Source organism: Hemibagrus wyckioides, linkage group LG13 (genome assembly GCF_019097595.1).
Source record: "Hemibagrus wyckioides isolate EC202008001 linkage group LG13, SWU_Hwy_1.0, whole genome shotgun sequence".
Taxonomy (NCBI): domain Eukaryota; kingdom Metazoa; phylum Chordata; class Actinopteri; order Siluriformes; family Bagridae; genus Hemibagrus; species Hemibagrus wyckioides.
The window spans coordinates 15,724,457-15,751,197 of NC_080722.1; the positions used below are offsets into that span (position 1 = coordinate 15,724,457).

The 26,741-nt window shown below is 40.0% G+C and overlaps 1 protein-coding gene across 5 annotated transcripts; it reads left to right on the forward strand.

Moving 5' to 3' along the window:
* Positions 1 to 829: 829 nt before the first annotated feature.
* On the forward strand, positions 830 to 26,207 carry mrtfab (myocardin related transcription factor Ab). 5 transcript variants are annotated; one of them, XM_058406091.1, is made up of 18 exons: positions 830 to 985; positions 5,376 to 5,575; positions 17,575 to 17,640; positions 19,368 to 19,423; positions 19,568 to 19,643; positions 20,015 to 20,161; positions 20,300 to 20,460; positions 20,644 to 20,757; positions 20,874 to 21,130; positions 21,262 to 21,439; positions 21,515 to 21,913; positions 22,128 to 22,808; positions 23,074 to 23,274; positions 23,352 to 23,468; positions 23,630 to 23,773; positions 23,916 to 24,002; positions 24,136 to 24,193; positions 24,762 to 26,207. In XM_058406091.1, exons 2-18 carry the CDS (start codon positions 5,452 to 5,454, stop codon positions 25,292 to 25,294), a joined length of 3,399 nt encoding a protein of 1,132 aa, XP_058262074.1. In that variant the 5' UTR covers positions 830 to 985; positions 5,376 to 5,451; the 3' UTR covers positions 25,295 to 26,207. The 5 variants fall into 5 exon arrangements, with proteins under 5 accessions (XP_058262074.1, XP_058262075.1, XP_058262078.1 ...); XM_058406092.1 differs by lacking the exon at positions 23,916 to 24,002; XM_058406095.1 differs by lacking the exons at positions 830 to 985; positions 5,376 to 5,575 and adding an exon at positions 6,392 to 6,599.
* The last annotated feature ends 534 nt before the right edge of the window (positions 26,208 to 26,741 follow it).

Genomic DNA, 26,741 nt, shown 5'->3' on the forward strand with positions numbered 1-26,741 from the left:
AGGTACCAGTAGATGGCGCATAAGGAGAAGATACGGAGAACTGGGCGAGTCTATAAACCAATACAACTGTAAGAAATGATGTAGTACCTCATATAGTGTCTAAGTTCTTAGTATAGTATGCTAATAGGCTATATCTCATCACACTTACGTATTTGTTATGAAACTCATATACCCCGATCAGGCATAACATTATGACCTGCTTAATATTGTGTTGGTTCCCCTTTTGCTACCAAAAACAGCCATGACCTCATCGAGGCATGGACTCCACTAGATCCCTGAAGGTGTGCTGTGGTATCTGGCACCAAGATCCTTCAAGTCCTGTAAGATGGAGGCCCCACCTCGCAACTTAAAGGACTTAAAGTATACGTACAGGACTTAAAGGATACTTTTGATAGATACTGACCACTGCAGACCGGGAACACCCCACATGAGCTGCAGTTTTGGAGAGGGTCTGATCCTGTTGTCTAGCCATCACAATTTGGCCCTCATCAAACTCACTCAAAAATCCTTACGCTTGCCCATTTTTGAGAACAACATTGAGAACAAAATGTTCACTTGCTGCCACTCACTAACAGGTGCCATGATCAGGAGATAATCAGTGTTATTCACTTCACGTCTCAGTGTTCATAATGTTATGCCTGATCGGTGTGTGTTACTACTGTTGTTTATTACAACTTTTATTTATTTCCCCAAATCACATCCAACGTCAAAATTGTCGATTAGTGTCGATTATATAAGATTGTCAGTTATATAAAATGTATAGCTTTAAGTGCGGTCATCGTTAAAAAACGCAAATATATTTGACGTAATTTCTAAGTCGGCTGTGTGGTCACCCGGAAGTAGTGGGAGTACACACACTGCGGAGGCGCTTTAGTCAGGGTCGCTGAGCAGCATAGCTTCGTGCTAACCATGGCGGCACAGGTTCGGGAATAAATGAAGCGTTTCAAAATCCCACTAGTAACTTCATTTAGATCCTCGCAACCCGGTAAGTTGTTAAGAAATAGCGGGCTAAGTTCCAGACGCTACTTTGAACTTTAGGGGGAAAGTGTGCAGCTAGTTGTGTAATAAGTAGTTAGCAGTAAGCTAGCCCGCTGTGAGTGAAGTAATGATGCAGTATTTGTGTAGTTGAAGTGCATGGCGCTTAAAGGCGCTGCAGCATAGGGTTAGAATAAACAGCTGTAACGTTGTTGTTATATCGATTTCAACTCGTTTCGTGTTTGTAATACGCAAGCTGTGAATATGGTCCGCATTGTAGTGTAGATGTTTCTGTTCCCCTCGTTACATTTCCTGCCATGTCGCCGTGACAATTATTTTAAGAGCCTAGCTAACTGTAGTGTTACTGCGCTTTTACATACAAGGGAATTTCCATATTCATCGAGCACACATTTTCACATCCATACTGATATCTGATAAGAAATACATAAGGGATTTGTGCCATAATAATGTTAGCACAGGACACACCTACTTACAGTCAATACATGCTGAGCTCCAGCTTTTTTTTTTCCCCCCTACTGTCTAGCGAGAAAGGTACCTGGGAGAAATAATAAGGTGTGTGACAGCTTGTGCATTATAAAGCCATTGCAGTAAAAATTCTACCGTCGACACGCAATATTAGGTCAGATGGTATGATAAATATCAGATTAGATGATGATCTTTTGTCTTTTTACTGATTTACTGAGCCAGCATTTCCCTCCCACCGCATCCGGTGTCAGCCAGGAAGATGATTCAAGTAACAATATACTTCTTTCACCGTGTGCTTTCAGTGGGGTTCACTTATGGTAGTCATCAATTTGATCTTACTGTGCATTTACTATATTTATTGTGCTTTATGTGTGTGTGTGTGTGTGTATGTGATTGCAGTAGACATTATGGAGCTGATTTATGAACCACATGTTCATATTCTGCATGTTAAGATTACACATACTGTACACGGATGCCAGATAACATGAAATTGCCGTCCATTCAGGATGAACAATTATCTTTGAAGTCAGTAGACACACCACGCAGACACGCAAACTAATTAATCCCGCTAATAACCGACTTGTATACTAGTTCCACATCCACCGATTTGGCAGGTTAATCTGGTTCCTCATACGCTCTCAGGGAAAGAAAAGAGACCTATTTTGTTTCAGCAGCCTGCTAGGTGAAAGAAAGCATTTTGTCCCAGGCATCATGGTTCGAGGTGATCTTTTCAGACAGGTGTTGACTTGCACAGTGTGGAATGTGTTCGTCCCCTTTACATTGTAATAGGAGTTCAGGCTACATGTCTGAACACTGCCTTCACTTCCACGGGAGGCTCACACAGCCTCCGGAGAGTACACAGATACAGCAAATCGAGTAGGTTTTTAAATAGAGATTTGCAAAAATGCGGTTAAATATCTTCTCTGATACATGAGCAACGGAGAACCCCCTCTGTAGGCGACTGCGTTGTAATGATGGTGTACCAAGATGCATGCAGAAATGTGTTAACTCGACTATATTTTATGTATGTGCTCATGCTATTTCCTATTGCCATTTGCCTGTTGTGTATGAAAGCTCAGTTCCACAAACAAGTCATACTGAATGAACAAACTCATGAGTGGAATGTTGAATAGGTCATGAAGAACATATCTGAGGAGTCACTATGATCTGGTTTATATAAGCTTAATACTTTCTTTTTTTTTAAAAGGCAGATTCTTCATTTGGGTCAGCTTCTAATTCAATCAGTGATTGACTTTGCAGACTTCACATCAGTCTATATGACTTATATTTGGAAGCAGAACGGAACATGGAAAATGTGTTTTCATCTTTAAAGTGGGTCAAGAATTGATGCATTGCACGACGTTTGATAATACACATTGGATATTCTCAATATACAAGGTTGTGCTTTCTATACAAAGGCTGTTGTATGTGTTATTAAAGTGTTATTACAGATGAAATCGAATATTTTGTAGTTGTAGTATTTCATGTTGATATTGAACTTTAGAGAGACCCTTAGAGTTTTTTTTAGGGCTTTCCAGATGCCTGTTCTAGCACTATTTTTATTTCTGTTCTTAAAATCCTTGGGTTGATGTATTTTTAAAGGTCGACATGTTATTGAAACCACATTCTGACTTCTCAGCATTTGTTGGGAAAGTGGCCAGAAATGCAATAAAAACAATTTAGAAAGTAGTACAGACAATTTAGCCAGAGCCAGAGACATTGGTTTTAAAGAGGAGTGTTTTTGTCTATTGTGGGAATGTTGCTTTTCCTGAGGAACACTGTGTTTCCATTGGAGGCATTTGCCTGCAGGACTAGTTGAGATGTTGCATTCCATTACATGGAGTTTAGGGTGTGTGTGTGTGTGTGTGTGTAACTGAGAGCCTAAGAGCTAATATATGGCACACTTTAGGAAAGCCTTGAGTGATTTTGATTTCTAAATGTGTTGGAGTTGATTGTCTTGTTAACTCATCACCTGTAGGTCACTGGTTTGCTGGTTGCTCTTTTTGCCACGTTACATGTTTTCTATCACAAAGAGCATAGAGCCAGTGCTGCTAATTAGTCAAGTATTCATAGTGTGTACTATGTTGATTGTAGACATTAAAGTACTTGCAACTTGAGAGAATAAATAGCTCACAACTTGACATGTCTTCATGAAAGTTTTCATCATGTTGCTAGTTTACCACTTGAAGTGACACATGGACGGTTTTCACACTGGGTATGTTGGCTGTGGTCTTGAATCTGAATGTGACTGTTTCCATTGTCACTGCAGCATTGGTCTGGTTTCAGATTTAGTCAATTCTATCAAACTCCACTATATTTGTGATCATCTTACATCATCACAAATCCGCACAGAGAACACAACGTGACTCACCTTATTTTCTAACTAATTTATTTCTTTTTTGGTGCTATTAGAGTGATAGGAACGTACACCTTTGTGTATACCAGTTGCTTTCATGTTCATGGAAATTGCAGCACAATTCCAGTGCCAATGAACTCGGACCACCTCCTACAGGTTTCCTCTGGTTTGGTACAGTGGTGCACTTTCTGGTCCACGCAAACAGCATTCACATTAACAGATTTTCATGCAAACTTTGTTCAGTTTTGTTAGACTAAACTTCCAGTGGCAAATATTTCTTCCTGTAATTCCATGACGTTGTTCGCCACACTAATTATTTTTGGTTACGCTAGCTATTTTTGTCCTTCTTAGACCTACTTTTTCAGCAGAGTAAACCTGCAAACAGGTTCTAATAATTGCTATATAAACAAAAACCTCCATTGAACTCATCGTGACCAAAGCATTCAATGTTTTAACCCTGAAAATATATTCTTCAGGGAAATTAGTCAGACCAAATTTTAGGAGATCTAGCAAGTTCTCAGATATAGAGGTCATTAGGTGCGTTTACATGGACACTTTTTAATCAGATCGGACTGAATTCAATCAGATTGACAAATCCGATCGCAGCGTTTACATGAACGCGGTATATAATTATATACTTATTTTACTATAAGTAATCAGATTGTTATGCGCGTTTACATGACGCATGATTAGAATCGGATTAGATCTTCTGACATGCGCACAGTCCACGAAAACATCCGTACGTCATTCTTGCGTCATTGCACATGCGCAGAACTTTCCAGGAACATATTCCATCCGATTAAGTGTTTACATGTCCTCTCAATCGGACTAAAAATGGTTTAAACCACCCCTTACCATCCGATTGAAATTTTAATCGGATGTGGCAAATTCCATCCGATTGACGTGTTTACATGACACTTTTGTAATCTGATTGTGCTTCTAGTCCTGTTACGATCGGATTACAAGTGTCCATGTAAACGCACCTATTGATGAACAAGACAGGCTTTTTTTTTTTTTCCTTTTTTTTTTTTTTACCATATACAAACTGCTGGAGGACTCAAGTTTTATAGCTGATGTTTTTTGGGGCATGTGTGTTCTTAGAGTTGTTATTGCACAACTGGGGCTGCACACCATGAGGCATGCCTGAGCCCGCCATATGGCTCCTTATTTCACAGTGAGCTTTCTGCAAGTACTTTTACATTTTTAAGAATTTATTAGAGCAGCTAAAGTAGTATGTGATTCATTTAAGTGCAGTGGTTTGCTAGTGGTAATGGATCTGGCAGCACCAGCAATGTAATCAAAAGCAATCCAAAAACATTCTTCATATTTATTGTTCATAGTAATCTCTTTATATCATCACATCTTTAGTGATGCAGACACTTTTCCCCCCTCGTCCAAATGTGAAAGCATATTTGCAGTTTTAAGGTGTGGTCTGACCTTTATTCTGAATTTCTGGTGTTTGCATTCAAGTTTCCCTTATAATCATTTCAAGATGTTTATGAAAACAGGTGAATTGAATCCCCGCTCATGATTATTCTCCAATTGCATCCTTTCACAGGTGTGTTTGTTGTCCCTCACCCATCACGCTGGCAGCGCAGGAGGAGCGGGCTGGGACAGAGCTGAGTGCCATCAGGATGGTGGCTGCTTCAGCCTCAGGCACTGCTCCCAGCCCTCAAAGCGAGGCTGTGACCAGCGAGCTACAGGAGCTTTCGCTTCAGTCCGGCCCTATTCTACTGCCTCTAAGCGAGAGGAAGAATGGTGAGTCGATAGCACACAGATAATGCTGCTGTCAGTTTGGCTCTCTGTCTGTTCCCATTTTTCCCACTATGTACTTTCTGATATATATAAAATTATTTTGTCCTTTAAAATATTTTGATTGTTTTAGGATACTGTAGTGGTGGAATAAGTTTCCCACTGGAGAATTGCATGTACTGAGTTGTTAGGAACTCTTTCTGCAGCAATGTGGAGGTTGCAACTCTGCTGAGAATGAATTGCAGCGACAGGGTTTTGCTTCCCTGTTTGGGACATGTCCAATCTCACAGCTCCTGGCCACCACTCCTTTTTCTTTCACACTTTTACCCTGGAGCTGTACTTCTACTAAAGGCTGTCTCATAGTTGGAGACATGTTATAGCAGGGCCCCTTTCATGTCTTTCACCCAGAGACACTCTGGTATTAGACTTGCTAACTGGGGTTTCTGTCCATTATCATTTAAATGCTTTATTCAGGTAATTGCTACCTTTTACCTTTCTCATGCAGTATTTTGCACGGCTGCTGAATAAAGTAAAAACATGTTTTGCAGGTAATGTATCTGAAAGATGCTCATGCATTAAATGTATTAGCATACAGTCAAACTTTAATCCAGAGTAGGAGCTCCAGGAAGTGTTGAGAGCTTGGGGGAGGGGTGTACAAGAGGACCAAAACAGGATATTTTTTCCTTGGGACAGAATTGCGTAACTTTGTACAAATACCCAAGCAATGAGTGAGAAAATAGGAGAGAGCACTTTAGGGGTCAGAGGTGACCTGGAATGCATTGCGTACCAATGTTTTTCTTGTTGCCTGAGTACTGTCTATGTCTTTTTAAAGTCTGACACAAGGCAGCGGGTTGATGTCAACTTCAGTCTAAAGTCCCTTTCCAAGATGAGGGGAAAACTATGAGGTGTAGGTTAAGGGAGAATCAGAAGGAAGACACTAGCTAGAAAACTTGCACTGACACACACCCACTTGAGCTGGGCGTGCACACACACGCCAACTCAGGAGAGACTGGATGCATTCAAAGGAAAGGTGAGATGTACAGAGAGGAGTTCTACAGGTCCTGCAATAGCCACTGGATTTTATTTTCTCACAACACCAAATGTTTTGCTTCATCCATTCTCTGTTTCATTCTTAATTTGTTTCGTTGATTGATTGCACTTATTTATTCTACTGAGTTGATCTACACATGGATTGTTGAACTTGGCAAGTGAGTGAATTCATTTTCTGCTTTCAGGTAAGGTAGGAAATTGCCATAGATGCAGGTACAGTTCTTATTTGTGTTGTGATTGAGTTTACAGGAGGAGGCTGGTTACAGGTGTGGTGGCTGTCGTTAACAGTTAACATGTTATTGTTTTTTTAAAAAAATATATATTTACCTGTTTGTGTTGTAAGACTGCTCTGATTAGAGGAAGCCGTCGATAACATTTTATGCAGAATGACAAAATCAGAATACATGAAAAAACCTCACAATATGGAAACGGAAATAATTAGGTGTTAAATGACTAAAAAAAGGAGTGTGGTGCTTATTTGTTGATCACACCAGTCTATATGCATTCACCAAGTGCTCATTTACACATAAATACAGCATATGCATACTTCAAGAATTTTTAATCTGCTTGTTCTTGATGCCTTCTGAGTACTCTAAATAAAACTGTATGATGCTGTACCCAAAGTCCTTCCAGCTGGAAGGGGCGGGTGTCTCTCTCTCTCTCTCTCACTCTCTCTCTAAACCAGCTGTCTGCTCTTGGGGGACTGGGAGTGGGGCTCAAAACAGACAGAAAAAAACAATTTGTGCACACACACACCCCTTATTAGAGTAGACTCGGCTGAAAAAGAAGCCGAAAACATGCAGGGAGTTTTTGGCCTGATGTATGAAATCAGCAGACCCTGGTGCTAATCTTACATCAGGACTGTTTTGGTAATAGTTACTTTTGAGGATTCTTTCCTTCTGCATTTCATGTTCAAGTTCTGCTTATGTTTGCAGATTTCTGAAGAGAGCCCAGTTTGTTCATGTGAAAGGAACTTTCTCTAGTTTTAATTATATTTATCCAGAGTGCTCTTAAGCACTTCACTCATAATATCAGTACCAGTAACTCGTGCCCATAACTCACTTATTACATTGCTCCAGTATTGATTTACTAATACATTATAACAGAGATCAGATAGTTATGGTATTATGGCTCCATGTAATATTTAAGACATCATTGTAGCTGGTATTGCAGATAGTGTTCCTTCGTCAGTGGATATGTCGAGAGAACATGACAGCTTGCTATCACATACTCACACAGACAGGATTCAGCTTGTAACGTCTAGGAACTAGGACAGGATCCATCTTTTATGAGCAGTGTTCACCTTTTTTTATGCAAAACCCTGTTTAGCTTCATTTAGTGGGCTTTATTAATTTATTGTTTTTATATATATTATTATTATATGTTTTCCTTGGGATGAATAAGTACACAGTATGTGCAGATGATGACTTGTTTGGGTTTTCTCACTGGCAGTATCAGTAACATTTATTCTGGCAGTACATCCAAATCTAAACTTTGTGTTGAAGGTTGCTGATAGCTTTTGGAAATCTGTAACCTAAACAGCATGTCTGCGTTTATAAAGAAATAAATGAATGCATCGTCTTCATTGCTATATGTACAGTATTTGACCCTAACTCTTATAGTATGGTTGTTAGGTTTATTAGGTGCAATGTCGATCAGCCCAGGCTTAACGTCGCTGTGAAAAGTATTTGCAAAGGAATTCCTGAGCAGCCTCTCAAACATTACAGTGCAGTTCCAACCCAACCAGTCTACAGCATTATATTTAATTGATGGTAGAATGTTTTTCGTTCCTTACTCATGTTCTGCTGCTCACTGTTTCCATTAATGTAAGCATGAGGTCACACATGAGTGTAGCTGAGGTTCAGTTCTGGTGAAACTTTTAGATTCTAGTTCCCACACAAAGTATGTGTGACATGAAACATTACCATCTAATGGCACTATATTTAGGCTCGTGAATAGGGGAAGGAGTTGGGTACTTAATTAATGTTTAAAAAAATGCTATTGCAAAGTTGCATTCAGTTTGTTTAGTTTAGTACATTTTTAAGCTACATTTTAAGCTGTATTTCACTTTCACATGTTTACTATTTTTCTTCTTCTGTATAATGAACGATTATACACATATGTACTCTGCTTATTTTAGGATGCAAATTAGGTTGAAATGTCAGGCAGCTTTCCAAGAATTTCATATAATTTATATTTTCAAGTATAGAAATGTTTCAAAAATCTATTTTTTCTGGAAAACAGTACATTAATGAGGCATCGTGTTCTAAACACTGAGAGCACTGAGTGTGTGTCATTTTGCGAGAGGTTTGTAAGGAGATGGCAGCAGGAGATGGCAGCAGGCTGTCTGCTTTTCTTTTTTTTTCTCAGCTACTCTGTGTGTTTTTTGTGTTATGTAACATTGCAATGGACTCCAGCTCCGGCACGCTTCTGCAGACTCAAAATGGTGTGGGATGGATGGAGTGGGAAGATGAGGGAGCAGGAAGAAAAAGAGCAGACCTTTCTTTATCTGCACTGACAAGATGAGACACATAACTGTGCATGAATGCCGTTCAGCCTCATCGCACATGCCTAACCAAAGTAACACTGATTGCAAAATGAAGCAAAATGGCTGAAAGTTTCCCTGGGGAAAAGCCCCCTCCTACCCTTTTAACACACACACACACCCCAAAAAAAGTCATGCACACGTAATGCATTAGGGCACTGACTTGCTTTGACTTGCTTGATTTCTATTTTGGTTTGGTGAACCGAAGCCAGGGGAACAATCGTATCCCTGAGCTACCGAAAGTATTTTATCACCTAAATCTGACACATATATCAACAAGTGCAGCAGCACAAGCTGTAAAGCTGAGAATCTTAGTCTCTATTACTATAGAAACTATTAACTGCAAACCATGACTCTGAACATACAGAACTAGGTTGATGTGTTTACAAACGGATGAGTAAGTTGTACTCTGATGGAGCCTTGGTTATCTCTAGTGTGTTTGGAGGTTCAGTGAAATTGAATCCAGCATGCATATAGAAAGATGGATAACTGCTCCTGGATGCAGAGTTTTTTTGTTTGGGGCCTAATGACTAATTCAGCTTTGCTTTAATATGCTGAAGCAAAAAGTACATTATGTATACTGAGCAGAACTCGAGGTGAACAGCTGGTTGGAGGATGGCAGCCATTTTGAAACCTGCTTCTGGTATACTAAACAAACATTTCAGTCAGTCATATTCAACACAGTGTATAGTAATGAATCTATCAGCTTTTATGTAAAAAAAAATGCTGGCTACTTTATCATGTCTTCTACACTTTTATAAGTCCTGTGCACATATCTCAGTGGTAGTGAGTGTTCGTTGTCATTGGCTTACCTCATTAATAAATATCTCTCCTGAATCTGTTATTTCTTTATATTCATTTCTTGTAAACATGACTGTTGCACAGGGATACCAGGAACAGTTTATCAGTAGCAAACAACGAGAAGGACTTTCTGTTAAGTCATCGTCTGCGTATTCCACACTGATAGAGAACCTTGTGTTGCTGTTCTGGTATGTAAGTGCACAGCAGTGATTTCTGTCTATAAGTAAGCAGGTTTCTAAGAAAAGATTTGAACACTAAATTGTCTTTGTGCTATTTTGTGGTTACTGCATTATATTGATATTCAAATGAAAACTAAGAGCCTAAATCTGAACTTTGTCTAAAACATAACTTTCTGAATACACCCTGATCCTTACACTGCCTCATATCACTTCATGGAGCCAAGCAGATCATCCTTATTTTCTTTCCTGTCCTTTTCTTTCCTTACTTCACTCAAGATAGTAAGATAGTATTTTTTTTCATCCACACCACGTTTGCCATCTGTACCTATTCTCTTGTGTTCTAAAGTGATCTTTTATGTAATTTTGTTTTTGTTTTATTACTGTATTAATGCTCTGAACTGTGAAACTAGAAACCTTAAGGAACAAGTGTAAGGAGGAGAGAGTAATAAAATGAATGTCATGAATATCTTTTATATTGTTATATTGTGAAAAGCATAATTGTTTCTGGCTCAGAAACGCTTTTCTGTTTCTATTCATATATTCAATCATTGCTTTTCTGTCTCCAGCCCATACATTACTACCTAATCTGCACAGACATCATATTTTTTATGTCTTATGGTTGTTGTGGCATTACGTTTACAAAACCGGAGCTAAATGTTCTACGCTATCAAGATCAGAAAGTAGTGGGTGATTGATTACACGCTTTTGTGTTTGCTCGTTTCAGTGCCAGTCTGAGCTGTACAGATTTGTTTTCCCCCAGTACATTTTAACTAGGCCTGCTTATTGAACGATACATGATACAGTGTAGGTTTTGTCAAAATGTGCCACCTTTAGGTAGTCCATTTAATTAACTGTTATAATTGTCCTTAATTCAGGCTGTGTATCGTCTCAGGGTGTCTGTGAGTACCATATATCATATATCATGTATTTACCAGAGGAATGATGGCTATAATATACAATTTGTATTCAGCCCTCACCTTCTCTCTATATAAAGCAGCCGGTTGCACTGTCCGCTTGCTGTGCTCATTATCTTTTCAGACAATTTCTTGGATCAGATTGTGGCCCAAACATGGAGTCGAATAAGATTCCATTTTTTCATCTTCTAGTGATTTCCAGTGTACAATTCAGCACATGTTGTAAGTGGCAGTGGAGAATATCTCATTTCACATGCGGTCAGCCAATCAGAACAGAGGCTAATTATCTATTTGTCTGAAAAGCACAGGGAAAATAATGATCCATTTTAATTGTAATGGATAATGAAATGGACAGAAAATGGTCATATAAAAATGAATAACTCCATTTGATATGCCGAACCACAAAAAGCTTTATAAGTGGTTTTCTGGACAAAGAATATAAAAGAGGGAACTTGAACAATAGAGGCTATTGAACAATAATGTGAATTTTGAACACAGAAGCTGATTGAGGGAAGATGAAAACAAACACACCAACAACAGGAGTCATGGAATATGCATACAACTTTCTAGGCCTTGTACCTGGTGAACACAGTATCACCAGACTTCAGGAAATTGCGTATTATTTTTTTAGCATGATTCCAGGTTAAAGCTCTGTGTTACAGGGGTTAATGAACTCCCCTTCCTTCCTCAGTGCTGGACAGCATGGCCAGGAAAACATGGCATGCATGTGCGGGAAAACAGGGAGGGATGTTTAGAAGAATGTAGTGATTTAAGAGTTACTCAAAGTTTAATACACTTAAAAACCCATTACAAGACAGAGCACTGTTTCCTCAGCAAGCGCTCTGTTTAAACTCTGTCTCAGATCTCCGAAACAAATTTGAGGTCACTAACACTTACTCAGCAGCATTTCAGTTTTAATAGTCTAGTGGCTGTTAAAACTGTTTATGATTGGGCTTTAATTGCAAATTCAGCCAATGTGTGAACATTCTTGTTGCCAAAGTAACTTATGTTTGATTGTTTATTCATGCTACCATTACGTATTAAACCTGCAGCATTATAAAACAATAAATTAGTAATGACTCCTGCAGGCCTAATACTGCATTAGTCATTATAATCATTAAGGTGTGTTTTTTCTTTACTGTCTGTCTTTTCATTGTTCTTTGTGTAGCTGTGGACCTCTGGCACTAGTGGACTTTGTTTCCTGCTTTATGCTGTGTTTGGCCAAGGTGGTGTGTCAGTGCATGTTAACAGCTGTGGGCTGGTGTGATATTATTCTCAACACTTTCAGGCAGCATTAAAATATGTGTTACTGTACCTTTTACGTTTGTACAAACTGCAGACATATGAACCAGATGTTCACTAAAGCAGATCTATAGTCAGGGCTGGTATGTAAGCTGCATAAAGTAAAAATAGTTTAAATACAACAATTTTAGAAATGACTGTGTTTACTCCTATACTTAGGAGTATATGCAGGTATTTTCACTCCTGGAACACTCTCAAATTAAATTGAGTATTTTGGGGTGTTTTAAAGAAGGCAGAGAGCAAAAGGTGGCACAGAAACCGAAATGAAGTGTGTTTACAGTCTTCAGTGCTTGAATATGGACTGCATATTTATTGATGAAGCAGACTTTATACGGTCAAATTGGGTAACTCACAACTTTTGTCACTACTTTTCTAATTGCATCTTTGACTATCTCCAGCAATAAGATACAAGTCACTGAATGAAGCCAACATTTTCAGATGCACGTCTTGTTGCTTTCGGGCTTCTCTGTTCATTTGGTCTTGACTGTATACAGTGTGATGCAGTATGACGTGTCTACATTTTTGCCTGAGGTCTGTTGGCCTTGGCCAGTCTTTATACTTTTGCTGCTATTCAGCTGCAGAGAGGTGGTAAAAAAACGTTATTGTACATTTTCCTACGTTGGTTGATTCAGCCTACCTAACAGAGTCTGTTACCCCCTTAAAACTCTCGTGGACAACACAGATCCAGCAAAACCTTTTGAAAATGTCATTCATTTATCCAATGGGAATTATACCAGGTTATATCATTTCAAAGCATATCATCCATCTAAAGTTTTCTAAATACATAATATCAGAGGACTGATGCACTGTGAATGCACTAATGACTGCTTTTTCTTGACATAACCACCTTTCTAAATTTCAGTTCATCTTGGACTGGAAAGCCCCGTAGTGTATTGGAAATTGACTTCACAGTCTGAAGAAGTGCTACTGTATGATTATGAGAAATGAGTATCTATACTTTTGAATAAGTCTGGCATGACTATCAGCTTTTGTGCAGTTTCTTTTTTTTAATTCTGCATATGTAAATGCGTGTCAGACTAATTGTGCATGTCTTAGTGTAGTAATATATGTGAGTAATTCTATCCAGTGGTTGCACAGGTGATACTAAGCTGAATATAGAGTGTTTTGGCCAGCTGGCCATACTATTTAAAACTGGGAGAGGACCCAAGGGGTGGGGTGGTGGTGGGGGGTGAAATCTGCAGGAGCTACACAGAGGATTGAGAACACACATGGATGCTTGTCAGGAGCTGGAAATGCTCCCTGAAACTCCTGCACCTTGCCCTATGGCAGGAGTACAAAGGTCATAGGAGATTCTCATTCTGTCCCTGATCTTCCTGTCATTCACGATCGAGTTGTACTTCAACAAAGAGCTACTATGTCACTGTACAGTGCAACATAATGATAAAAACATGATCTCTGTCTTGCAATATGAACTATGAACAGCCCATTAATATCCGGTGTTGGTAGTGGGCTGCTCAATCTTTTTTTAACTGCTTTTATAGGTCAGCTAAGTTGTTATATATCACAAATCTAATATTATGTAGGTTAATACTACATAAAGGTCATTTATAGGTTTGTTAAAAGTCCTTGTTTTTAGTGTGTCTAATATGCAAGTGGTTGGTTTAGTTTGGGTTGGTGTAATCTGATATCAGTAAGAGACTGCAGGTTGTAATGAGTGAACGAATGGCAACAGCTGAGGAGGACAGTGCAGTCATTGCCCCTCAGTAATCTCTTCCTCTAACTGTCTGTGTGTGTGTGTGTGTGTGTGGGAGAGAGCGAAAGGTGTTCTGAGACAGGGTTTTCTAGTAGCATGTCCCTGTCCTCTTTGCTTTACATCTCACTTTTTTGCTCAGTTCTCTGGATGTAATTCATGGGTAAAGCCTCTATGTTCAGTCTGGAGAATTGTCAGTTGCCCCTGCTACAAGAAAAGAGGAAAGGCAGAGGAGAAGGAGAAGCAGAGGCGAGTGGTCATTTTGACTAGACAGAAGTGGAACTTGTGTGCTATTCATAGTCTGAACTTCTTAATCTTTGAGTTGGAAAAAAAAAAAATTCGGCACTTATTTTGAACAAATCATAATTATTAAGGATAAATTTCCTTCTGTGAGCCACTGCAAATGCGACTTTTCACACCTCAGGAAAGCAGCTGTGATACTGGTTTCTGATTCCTGCTTTCTTAGTCTCCATGCTAAATTGAGACCATAGCAGGATCAGTATCGTCAATGCTGGATTCAGTCATGCTGGACACCAACCATTGCTTCCACTTTGATACAGCCTCTTTTGAGGATCAACCAAACAGAACTGATAAAGATAACCAGCCACTGAGGCTGGATTACGACAGACATGCTTATCATAGCCTTAAAGAAGGTAGGCCCATTCTTTCACTTTTCATTTGAACAATAAACACAGTAGAATGCGGTTGTGTGACTTTGTTTTTCATTTAGCCATGTTAAATACATTTGCATTTTCCTTCAGTTAATGCCTAGGTTGGTTTAGCATATGAGGTCTAGTGTAAAATCTTAAAGCTGAGTTCATTCCCCTAATATTCACACTTGAGTGTGAAGCCAAGAGTGAGAGCTGGCATGACCTATGTGTTTTGCCTGTTCAGGGTCTTTGAGGGCAAGAGCCTTGTTTAATTGAGCTCACCAACTGGCAAGCTTAGCGATTAACCCAGTTGGCCGCTGCAGGGTTGGGCTCTTGATTCTTTCCGTCTGTAGGCTCCTAAAGACCAGGTTGCCAGAGATTTTGCATCTGGCCAATGGTACTTCTGTTCTTGTCAGTTCCTTCCTTTATTATAAAAGGAGAGAGAGCTGTTGTTATAAGGTGTCTGAATGATTCAGAGTAACAGTTCCTGTCTCCAGTCCCAGTGAGGTATGGGGTGCTGAGGGTTGTATTTCTTTAGTGGTGCAATTGGGACAGAAATAGTGGTGGTAGGAGGGAGGGGTTTGGATTTTCAAAGGCTACTGTTAAAGTAAAAATGAGAAGAATTTAGATGACGCAAAATAACAGTGGAACGAACAAAAGAATTCACTTCACAAGGGAGAGTGGAAAAATAGACCCAAGGGCACGACTTATATATTCATAAAAGTATCTTTCGCAGTGCTGTGCAGTGTTTGGTGTGTTTTGGCCTTCAGCTGTTGTTTGGCACGTGTGTGTACAGTGCACTGTGAGTGAATGGTACTGTTGCTCAATAAAGCCTAGCACTAAACCCCATGATACAGTGTCTATGAAGGTCAGAACAGCTGATCAGTAAACACAGCAACTGCATGACCATAATGATGTCATTGCATTATGATGACAGGTGTGTCTGGCTATATAATCCACCAAGGATTTCAGCCTTTCCAGAAAATGATATAAAATTATTAACACACCAAGGCCATTATCTTTTGTTTTTGCTCCACACTGAAGTCATTTGGGTTTGAGATCAAAAGAAGAATGAATTTTAATCTTAATTGTGTCAGTATTTACATCTGTTTATACCTATCTGAGAAGTGATCAGAAATACTGGAACATTTACCTGACAGGTGTTTCTTGTTGCACTTGTGCGCTCTGTTAGATTCATTGTTTAAACAGTTACTAGCTCTGAATATCTAATCCTGTTTTGAGCCCCATGTTTCGCCTGTGAATACTGCATTTGTTGTTGAAAAGGATAAACCAAAATAAACACCAGAGAACTGTCTGTGTAAGAAAAACAAGCCATTTCAAGGTTATTTTGAACGATCAGGCATTGAACAGGTCAGCCAAGGAAAATATCAGCATTTGATGATAGAAGCATTGTGAGAGCTGTGAAGAAAACCCCCAGAACAGCGGTCACTGACATCAACAGCCTCCTCAGGGCAGAGGTGAAGATATCGCAATTCACCATTTGAACAATCCACTGGTCTCACCGAGTTTCAGAGTAGAAGTTTCTTATCATGCAATAAGACAGTAACTCAAAACACACTGACAACGCAAAATGTTTTCAGACTGGTGACGACAATCACAATAAGACCATAAGCCACTTGAACATTCATTTCACCTCCTGAAGAGGAGACTGAAGGGAGAAAAAAAAACAAACAAATAAATAAAACAAGCTCTGGTAAAACCCTGGAAAACCGGCACCAAAGAATGCAATGTGTGGTGATACACAACCAGACCAAGTATTATTTGCTGTAATTTAAGACTATCTGTATCTATTGTTTTGATCACCAACAGGACTGGTGTGCTGCCACTATAGATGCCATGCTTTAAGTTCTGTTCCGTCATATCATATTCATCTTTTAATAGCAAAAGTCTTCTGTGTATAGAAAAAACAAAGGAATTGGTCTGTTCAGAGTGGATTGTATATAGTATGCCTGATTATGAATATAACTAAGGAATGATTCCGGCATTTTTTCTACGTAATCTCCGTCTGTAACATATGTGTCACTACAAACATGAATTTGATCAACCAATACCTGAAATAACGGAAATACCTGCGACTGCAAATTTAAAACTACAATCATATCATTCTTGATATCTAAAGGTCAGCAGAGGATGTCTTACCACAGCGTCTAAATTATGCAGTTTGTTTTGGCGTTCTTTAAGCTTTTGTGGTATCCATGCACATCTACTGCAACTGAAAATAATTCTTGTTTGGAACACTTAACCACAAATTTCCTCCCATCAGACAATTTATACATGTTTAAAGCATGAAATGGGGCAAAGGGGGCAGGGTTTCAATATGCTCTTCTTGAGTGAAACTCTGGTTATACAAACTTTGTGTAAAGTTTGGCAAGTCTGGTAATTATATAATTGGAGTAAATGTGACTGTCCCTGTAATATTATGTACAAAATGATCAATGTATCAAGCAATGATACACTGATCATTTTGTACATTGAATGTATCAAGCAAGCATAATTATTTGTATACAAAACCGATGCTCCATATGTTCCTGTTTTTGCCCCAGACTCTCCTCTCTTTGGCACTGCATGCTACACTTTTTGAATCAAACAAAAGTTAAAATGAAGAAACAGGAAGTGTGTAAGAGCAAACAGCCTACACTGTCACGGTCCCTCCCCTCTGTGTGTTACTGAAGCCGAGACCCAGCAACACGTATTTCACACATGTGTAGACAATCTTTAAGACGCATGAATTTGAAGAAGCCACCGAGAGGCAAAACATCGTAACATAGCCAATCTGATGTGATTGTTAAGCGTATTTAAATTGTCTAACGCTGCTCTTCTGTCCTCATGCAGTCCTCCAAATCAAACTACAGCAGCGGAGGACACGAGAGGAGCTCGTCAGCCAAGGAATCATGCCGCGTAAGTTCATTTCCTCTGCTCTTTCTGCCATTCAGCTGTACTGCTTAAATTATATTTGTGTTTAATATTGCAGATGGGTTCTGTTCGTTTTGCAAAAAAAAAAGTCCAGCCACGCATCAGTGAGGCATATTATGTTAAATGTTAAGATGCGTTAATGCGTGTAGTGTTGAAGAATCCTTAACAAAGCCTATATATATATATATATATATATATATATATATATGTGTGTTTGCCTGAGTGCAAGAGTACAAAAAATATTGTTGGCAGTTTACAAACAGCGCAGCAAACCTGAAAACTAAGGAAGGGTTTTACAGTTGCTTCAGATGAAGCGTTTTGCAAGACTTGGTCTCTGTAACTTCCAGTGCTACTGCTTAGACCTGTAAAGCTAAAATTTCAGCACAGTTCAGCTGTGTTTGCCATCACTTTGCTTAGATTACACATCCTGATCCTTTAATAACTAATTTAAAGTAAATGTGATGGTAAAATGTAAGCTAACCTATATTTTCAATACTACATGCCAGTCATTGTCAAAATCATTGTTTGGTTCTCTTGAAGGGTTTAGCAAATGGGGGTCTATGTCTATGTTTGTCTTTTGCCTGGCTTTTAATGTATGCTCAGTCATTGTGAAAAGGGCCTGCGTGTGTTATCTGGTGGTCCTGCTTCCCCCTCGGTTTCCACTTCCGTATTCTGGGTTCTGCTCTTCAGTCAGGAGGAGGCATACTGTTCACACTACTCTCTGTTCTGCCTATCAGTGTGAAGGAGGAAGTGCCGCAGCAGGAAGTACAACTAAACTCTGTAGCAGTGAAAATGGCTTCCATAACATGCAGGCCGTAATTTAACAACGTAGTTAACACGATTAAAGCTTCCTGCAGGTCCCATCTGCCATTTAACCCGCACTGTTTATAATGAATTTGAAAAGATGTCACAGAATCGCAAACAACTCCATCTCAAATTGACAGCCACATGCTCAAAAGCAACTAAAGTAATTTAATGAAAGAGGAGGCAGAGACAAACAACAGGTGCTAGGAGGGTGTTTCAGCTGTCATGTTATATTCATGTGTCCTCTTATGTGCTAAATAAAAAAAACATTAGTTTCATCTGGACGTCTTAATTGTAAATATCATGATTGGGTCAGTGTCCAGCCCTCTCAGTGAGGAAATATCATCAGCTGTTACCCAATCGGCTCTATTACACAACATGTAACTGCCACACTGTCATTTCCCATTGTTATGTATAGTATGTGGAATATTTAGAGTTATTGTTGTCTTGAAAAGTGGGGATTTTTTCCCCCCGTTAGATTTACTTTTTGACACATTTTCTCTGAAATTTTGATACTTTTTGTAATTTTTTCACATTTATATTTTATCCACACACTAGTGTTATTACATTTTAGGTGAACTGTGTAAGATGATTGGACTAGAAATGTCCTGGTACAGCTTTAATCCTGGGAGGCTCTCTGCATTGCAAGCATTTGTGTTTCCCCTCTAATCTCTGGAGTTAAAAACTGTTCGATTTAAATTAGGCCATAAGACAAAACATCTCTGTTTCTGTCACAGGAGCCTGGTTTTCCCTTTACCTTGGTGTTTTGTAGCAAGTCCCCCATTATAGGTTCCTTTCTCAGTTTAAAACTCATCTGGTGTTGTATAAAACTAGACAATTCTGCTTTCCTCGATGTCACTTCTGACTGGTGCAGTTAAACTGTAAGCACACCTTTTTTCTGCCTGCAGCATTGAAGAGTCCTGCTGCCTTTCATGAGCAGAGAAAAAGTCTTGAGAGAGCACGGGTAAGTCATTTTTATAGACCCTTTGGTTTGACTAAGAGCAGAAATTAAGGTTTATTTTTTAATAAGGTTACTATTTTGAGGCTTTGTACATCACATACAACCAGGTGACATTTATCTGTCTGCAATCTCACCTCTTCCGTCTAGACTGAGGACTATCTGAAGAGAAAGATCAGGAGTAGGCCAGAGAGGTCTGAGCTGGTGAGGATGCACATACTGGAGGGTAAGTTACATGGGACAGTTCTCTCTAACTGAGAAAGTCAACTGTGAGGGAAGATATGCTATCAGCTGTTTTTTTGTCAAATCATTTTGTGTGCAGATGTAGAAAGGAGGCCATTTCTGTTTGTGCCATAATGGCTATTACTTGCTTTGCTCTCAGTGCTGCTACATTTCTGTATTTGAAAAGCAAAACATCTCAGAAATGCTTAGGATGAACAGAAACAAACTATTACATTTTTTTTTTTCCAAAATCTGAGATTAAATACAATGTAATGTATTAAATGAATTTTGTGAGATTCTGGAGGAGGGTTGTTGTTGTTCTGTACATGCTTTCTGCTTGCAATCTCTCAAAACTTGCCTCTGCCCCACCCCCAGAGACGTCAGTAGAGCCCTCTCTGCAGGCCAAACAACTGAAACTAAAGAGGGCTCGTCTGGCTGATGACCTCAACGACAAAATCTCTCACCGGCCCGGCCCTATTGAGCTCATCCATAAGAACATCCTGCCTGTGCCTACACTCTTAGGTCAGCATTTTACCACAGAAATACATGTCATAAGAAAAGTCTCTTCACTCTCAACATCAGTCAGTTATAGTAGTATTATGTAATAGGCTTATTCTAAATTTATACAGAGATTCTGTTTCTTTCTTATCATTCTCATAGGTACAGGCTCTCCAAAGGGTGAGAATTCTTCACTGGATGAGGACAGCAGTGATGGCCTTTCTCCTGAACAGCCAGGCAGTCAGGACTCTCCACTTGGCTCTGTCCCTCAGCACTCCCCCTCTGATATGCTTAATCTAAACAGAAACCCCTCACCCACACAGGTAAAGGGACCGGTTTCCAAACTTATTTTACATACTTGTTAATTATACATTAAAAGAATAATCAGTAATATAGAAGACATTAAATGATGCATTTTGATACTGCAGTACAAGACTGTGGGAGCATGAGAATAAAAATATCATGTAGATAAGTAAAGTAACTAACATATCAATTGCAATTTCCAGTTCCTTACACAAGCTGCGCCGTCTCTTAATGCCCCTGAGTCCTCTTCTTCACAAAACCTGACCAATGGAACTTCAATGGTTGCATGTGCCCGTCCTCCCACTGGAACTGCCAAAGTCAGTGACATCTAGCATGAACACATTCTTACAGATCAATCATTTATCTTAGCTATCTCATGTTATTTTCCCTTTTCTCACCATTAACTTTTTGTCTTCATGTATTATTTCTGCAGCAGTCCCAGTCAAAGTCTAGCGTTGATCGTTCTGTTCAGCGGACTAAGAAGCCTAAAGAGAACAAACCTAAGGTGAAGAAGCTCAAGTATCACCAGTACATTCCTCCTGATCAGAAGAATGACCGTGAGCCCCCTCCCCAGCTGGATTCATCTTATGCCAAGATCCTCCACCAACAGCAGCTCTTCCTCCAACTCCAGATCATCAGCCAGCAGCAGCAGCACTACAACTATCACACCATCCTACCTGCTCCACCAAAGTGAGTTCTTAATTTGGGAGATTTATATTTTTGGGATGTATATTTTTAGATGGCAGTACAGATGAAGAACACTGGTGTTTAACCTTTCCACAGCAAGCAGGAATGTTGATGTTCTGTCGTTATACTTTCAGACTTCCTTCAGAACAGCAGCCGCAGCAGCAGCAAACGGCTAATTCTGGCCCCTCTCCATCTCGATCAGTCTCCTCATCTGCTGCCACAGCCACTCAGAATGGAGCTAATCGTTCAAGCCAGCCAGTGGCAGCAGGGTTGAAGCCAGGAGCATTGCCTGCAAACTTGGATGAATTCAAAGTAAGCCAGCTTTCCAATGGGTCACTTTCACAATGCATTATAAAGTACATTATTATTCATGTACTTCTATTTTAGGTTGCAGAGCTTAAACAGGAGCTGAAGCTGAGAGGTCTGACGGTGTCTGGCACTAAGAACGACCTCATAGAGAGACTGAAGAACTACCAGGAACAGAATGGTGGTGCAGCAATGGCAGTGGTAGGGTCTGGACCTGTGAAAGCGGTTCCACCTCAGGAAATGGCAGCTCAGTCCCCCACCTCTGTCCCTGGCACACACCAATCGAAAGACACCATCGGGAAGGTGGCAGCCTATCCGGTGGCAGTGAACAGTGGCATTCAAGCTGCAGCCCTGCCCCAAATCACACGATTCAACAGTACAAGCTCATCCCCTCCAGTATCACCTACACCATCTGAACGCTCAGTGGCTGGAATGAGTGCTGATGAGACCAGCTGTAATGGGGATGTGTTTGGAGAAATGGTTGGTTCTGTTTTCACTCAGGAAGTGTCTTTAGATTTGTTTCATAATGGTACTATTGTTCCAGGCTGACCTTACAATATTTCACATCAAATTTTTCAGTTCATGTTTTAATATATTGCTAAATACTACTGTATATGGTACTGTCCATTCTTAACAAGAAGGCGTATTGATCTATAATTATTTAATGTCAACCTCTCTTCCTAACCTTTAATAGGTTAGCTCACCTCTTACTCAGCTGAGCCTGCACCCATCCTCAGAGCATCCGTCCCCAGTTAAAGAGGAGCCTCTCGGGCAGTCGGCATGCTGTATGTCCCACCCCACTGCTGTCCCTTCTTTAGCTACTCAGCCTCAGGAGCCACCAATGACAGCTCTACTGGCACCCTCAGCACTTTTGCTGGACAAAGACCAGATGCTACAAGAGAAGGATAAGCAAATCGAGCAGCTGACCCGCATGCTAAGGCAGAAACAGCAGCTTGTGGAGACCCTGCGCTCACAGCTTGAACAGGGCAAGCGTGGACCGACCGTAGAGGGAATGGATCTATCGGTCAAGAGTGAAGGAGTAGTTCTGGCCAACAGAGAGGGTGTGAAGATAAAAGAGGAAGCAAAAGAGGACATGGAGACAGAGCTGCCTCCCCAACCTCAGAGAAAGATGCAAACACAATGTTCTCAGCAGACACTGCTCAAACTGCAGCAGATCCACCGACTGCAAGTGCAGCAGCAAATGCAGTCAGAGCAGACAAAACAGCAGCAGCCAACACAGCCACTGCAACAACAGAAGCTGCAGCAGCTCATTATCCAGCAGAGCCAACAGAAGCAGCTACAGGCCAATCAAAGGAAGCAGCAGAGGCCACAAAAACAGCAGCAGCAGAAACAACAACCGTTACAGACACAACAGGTCAGTCAAGTTATTGTGCGTAATGAACAATTGGTACAGAATGTATTTAATAGTAGTTGGTAAGGCATCCCTGCTTCTGAGATTTGACTAAGCACTTCTTGCATGGCTTATTCATGTTTATTATAAAATGATTATTTACTGTTACAGACTGTTACATTTGTTACCACACTAGTTAATTCCATTTTAAATAAAGCCTAGTACTTCCATAAAACAGTGAAATTTGTATGGATCTTGTCAGTCATGCTTAATGTCTATTTTCTTATAGGTCTCCCAAGTGTTTGTCAACCAACAAACAGGCACTCAAGTGACCACATCGTTCCCACTGGATCTTCTCAAAGCTCATCCAGCACCCACTCTTATCACCGATGGCAATGGCAACCATTACCTCATTGCCCTTACCAATAACAGTGTGGATAACCGGAACAGTGAATCTCCACAAAACAACACCAATGGACGCATCCTACAGGTAATGTGTATGATTGTATTAACCTATGCAGGTATAGTTTTTATGCTGTTTCACTTATGGTGCCTTTTTTATTTCAGAGAATGCAGTCCACACCGGTCAAGCTCCCCAGCCAATCAGATAACAAGGCTTCACATCCTCTGAACAAATCTCAACAGCCCCAACAAACGGCTCCTGTCAAACAGTCCACCTCCAAAGTATGTGAATATGGATTTAACACTGATGGTGTAGTATGGTTTATTATAAGCTGAATGTTACAGCTGGTAAACTGACTGAGAGTGCAGATGCAACTTATTTTTCGAAATGCTTTAAATCTAAAAGTATTGCAGTATATAATGAGCCTTAACTCTGTTTCCAGGTACAAAAGGCAGGACTGCACTTACAAACTCCTTTTGTTCAGGAGTCAAGTCAGCCAGTGTCGGCTCCACCCAATCTTCATCCTTTTTGCCTCAGTGAAGAACCCCACCCTCTCATCGAGCCCACCTCCCCTACTTCTCTCAAGGTACAGTATTAACCAATCCAGCCAGCTTTGCATTTCATTTGCTCATAACATCTTATAACACTTCCTGTTTCACATCTTATTTTCCCCTTTTTGTATCCCTCCCATTTCCTTTTCCACCATGATCTATCTCCCTCTCTTACAGGGAGAGGTGTGTCCAAGCTTTGACCGACACACTTTATTTACACCTCCATCTCCAAAACCGGATTTCCATAACCCCCATCATGTCAAAGTATGACTCTCTCTTTGCACTTTGTTCATCTGCATCTGCTTTGTCTGCTCCATTGCTATATTTTAATCAATCTTTCTCTTTTCCTAACTGTGAAGCAGACCTATAGATTAAAATAATGTTCTTGCTCCCACAGGAGAATGGTTCCAACAATCATATAGACGATCTTTTTGACATTCTCATTAAGAGTGGAGGTAAGAAAAAAATGTCAAATATGTTTTGTGTATAGATATAAGGTACATTTTCACTGTAGGAACCTTTTCAGGAATTCAGGAATGTAAAGCATGCTTTTTCTGGAGGAATGTTTATCAGTGTTGGGCCCCTGGCTAGAGTTAGATGAATCTTCTCAGTTCATTTTTCAGATTTGGCCCTTTTCTGTGTACCAGGAACTGTTGATGTGAAGCTTGCCATACTGAGTGTGGATTGTTCAAATATAATCTCTTATTTTTACAGAAGTGATGAAAAATAAATGTATATAAATAAATGTAAAATTGATATTCTGAATTTATATATGGTCATGGTCTCTGAAGTGCAGAGGAAATGCAACACAGGAACTCTTGTCGTTTTCATATAGAAAGTTCCACAACCCTTTAGTTCCTCCAAAGGTTCCAGCATCTCAGTGGAAACGTGCCTATAGTTCATTCAAATTCAGATTTTGTTTGTCACATAGAGTTTGACATGTAGTGAAACAAAAATTCATAAATAATAATTTCATGACTCTAATTATGTGCTGTTCTCTGCCTCTTCCTTCACCTGAACCAGAAATCTCGGAGGGATTCAAGGCCAATCCAGACCCTTCTCTCTCAGAGCTACACTCCGACCCTCCCTCTCCTCCATCCTCCCCGCTTCATCTCTCACCCCCCACTTCTCCAGCTGACCCCATCCCATCCCATCAGCCTCCTGACACACATCAACGGCCCTACTCAGGAACCGGCCGCCTGGAGGACTTCCTGGAGAGCACCACAGGGTCCCCACTGCTTGGCGTGGAACCTGATGGTCCGCTGACACTGATCGACGACCTCCACAACCAAATGCTGAGCACTTCTAGTATTCTTGATCATCCCCATTCCCCAATGGACACTAGTGAGCTGAGCTTCTCCCCCCATCCCACCAGCCTGGACTTCGAAGACCCCGTGCTTGATGGCATGGACTGGCTGGACTTATCCATGGGAGGAGGGAGCAGCACAGGAGGGACAATCCTAGTTCCTCTGAGTTCTCACACACCTCCCAGTGTTTTCTCAGCAGACTTTTTGGACAGTTCAGATCTGCAGCTCCACTGGGACTCTTGTTTGTAGCTTTGGTCTTAATTGCTTAGCAGATACAATGCAACCTAGCACCTTTGCTCATATACAGTGTACAGCCTTTACACACGCACACACTCCAAAATACATGCTGTTTCAAATGCTAAAACCATTTAAACTGGTGGATGATATTTAATCATTCACTTGTTTAATAAGTCTACTAAAGCACTGAGTATTAGCCCCTACACCCTCAACCAAACATAAATATGGTACAGTGCACTGTGTTCATATTTTCTCTAAAAAAGTAATGTATTAACCTTATCCCCCCCAAAAAAAACATCATCATTGTATTTATGTCAAGTGTTGACACCTCCAATTCAAATGATTGCACCAGCTGTTTGAGGGGGCTATGTAATGAGGGTTTTAAGCTCACAGCTGTTTACTTATAGTCTTGAATAAATAGTATTTGAATCCTGGCCGTTTCTATATGTCAGGATTTTCTGGACTTATCCAGAAAGACAGTGTTTAACTATGTGGGTTGCTTCCCTCATGCCATATCGCTGTCACTCCACCATACTTTCCCTGCTGGCACTGAGAGACATGGGCACATGATGGGAAGAAGGATTAAGCAGAGAGATATTCTTCACCTACTTTCTAAGACTGGCTTTGGAATACTTTACCAAATGCCAGTGCTTTCAACTTTGCACTTATGCTGACCCGGCCAGTGTTCTGGTCTAAGGAAACCTCCAACCCAAAAAAAAAACTCTGCTGGGAAATGGGTTTGGTGATGTTCACCTTACTCTATGCATTGCTGTAATTGAGGTACATGTTTTAGACTCAAGCCTTTATCTACTCTGATTTCATGGCTGATCTCCTGGACATCAGTTGGGATTCAGAGTTCAGAATATTTGAAAATTGTTATTTTTTAAAAAGAAAAAAAAGGAAAAAAATAAAAGATGGAAATGAATTCTGATTTTGAATTTTTTTTTCAATCTTGTATTCTCTCTAAATGTTTTTATTAAATGTTAAGAGTATTTCTTCTTCTACAGTACCTGAACTGGCCAGCAGAGGGCCAAATTTGTAGCCCTTACATGAGCACTTGCACTTGCTATTGTGTAACTAGGCTACTTGCTGGAGAGGACTGGTCAGATGAGTGGGATATACAGCTCTGGAAGAAAAAAATAAGAGACCACTGCAAAATAATGAGTTTCTTATGTTATTTTCTTCCAGGTTCATGTATTGGTGAGATGAACAGTTTTGTTTCATTTTTTGTGAACTGCTGACAATATTTCTCCTAAATTCAAAATATAACTATTGTTATTTCGAGTGTATATTTAAAGGAAATGACAACACATCAAAATAACCCAAGATCATGCAGTATTTACAGAGCTTTAATAAGTCAAATAAAACAAAATGCAAATTATTTGTAAACAAATTGTGTTAATGCTTTGGCTAAATAACATTAAGAAATCAGTATTTGGTGGAATAACCCTGATTTGCA

What these genes read in the sequence shown, in the direction of transcription:
- mrtfab (XM_058406091.1), top strand. Translation starts at nt 5,452, where the DNA reads ATGGTGGCTGCTTCAGCCTCAGGCACTGCTCCCAGCCCTCAAAGCGAG. An exon ending in CAAACTTGGATGAATTCAAA is followed by an intron (nt 21,440 to 21,514) that starts GTAAGCCAGCTT and finishes CTTCTATTTTAG; the next exon opens with GTTGCAGAGCTTAAACAGGA. An exon ending in CCTCCCCTACTTCTCTCAAG is followed by an intron (nt 23,774 to 23,915) that starts GTACAGTATTAA and finishes CCTCTCTTACAG; the next exon opens with GGAGAGGTGTGTCCAAGCTT.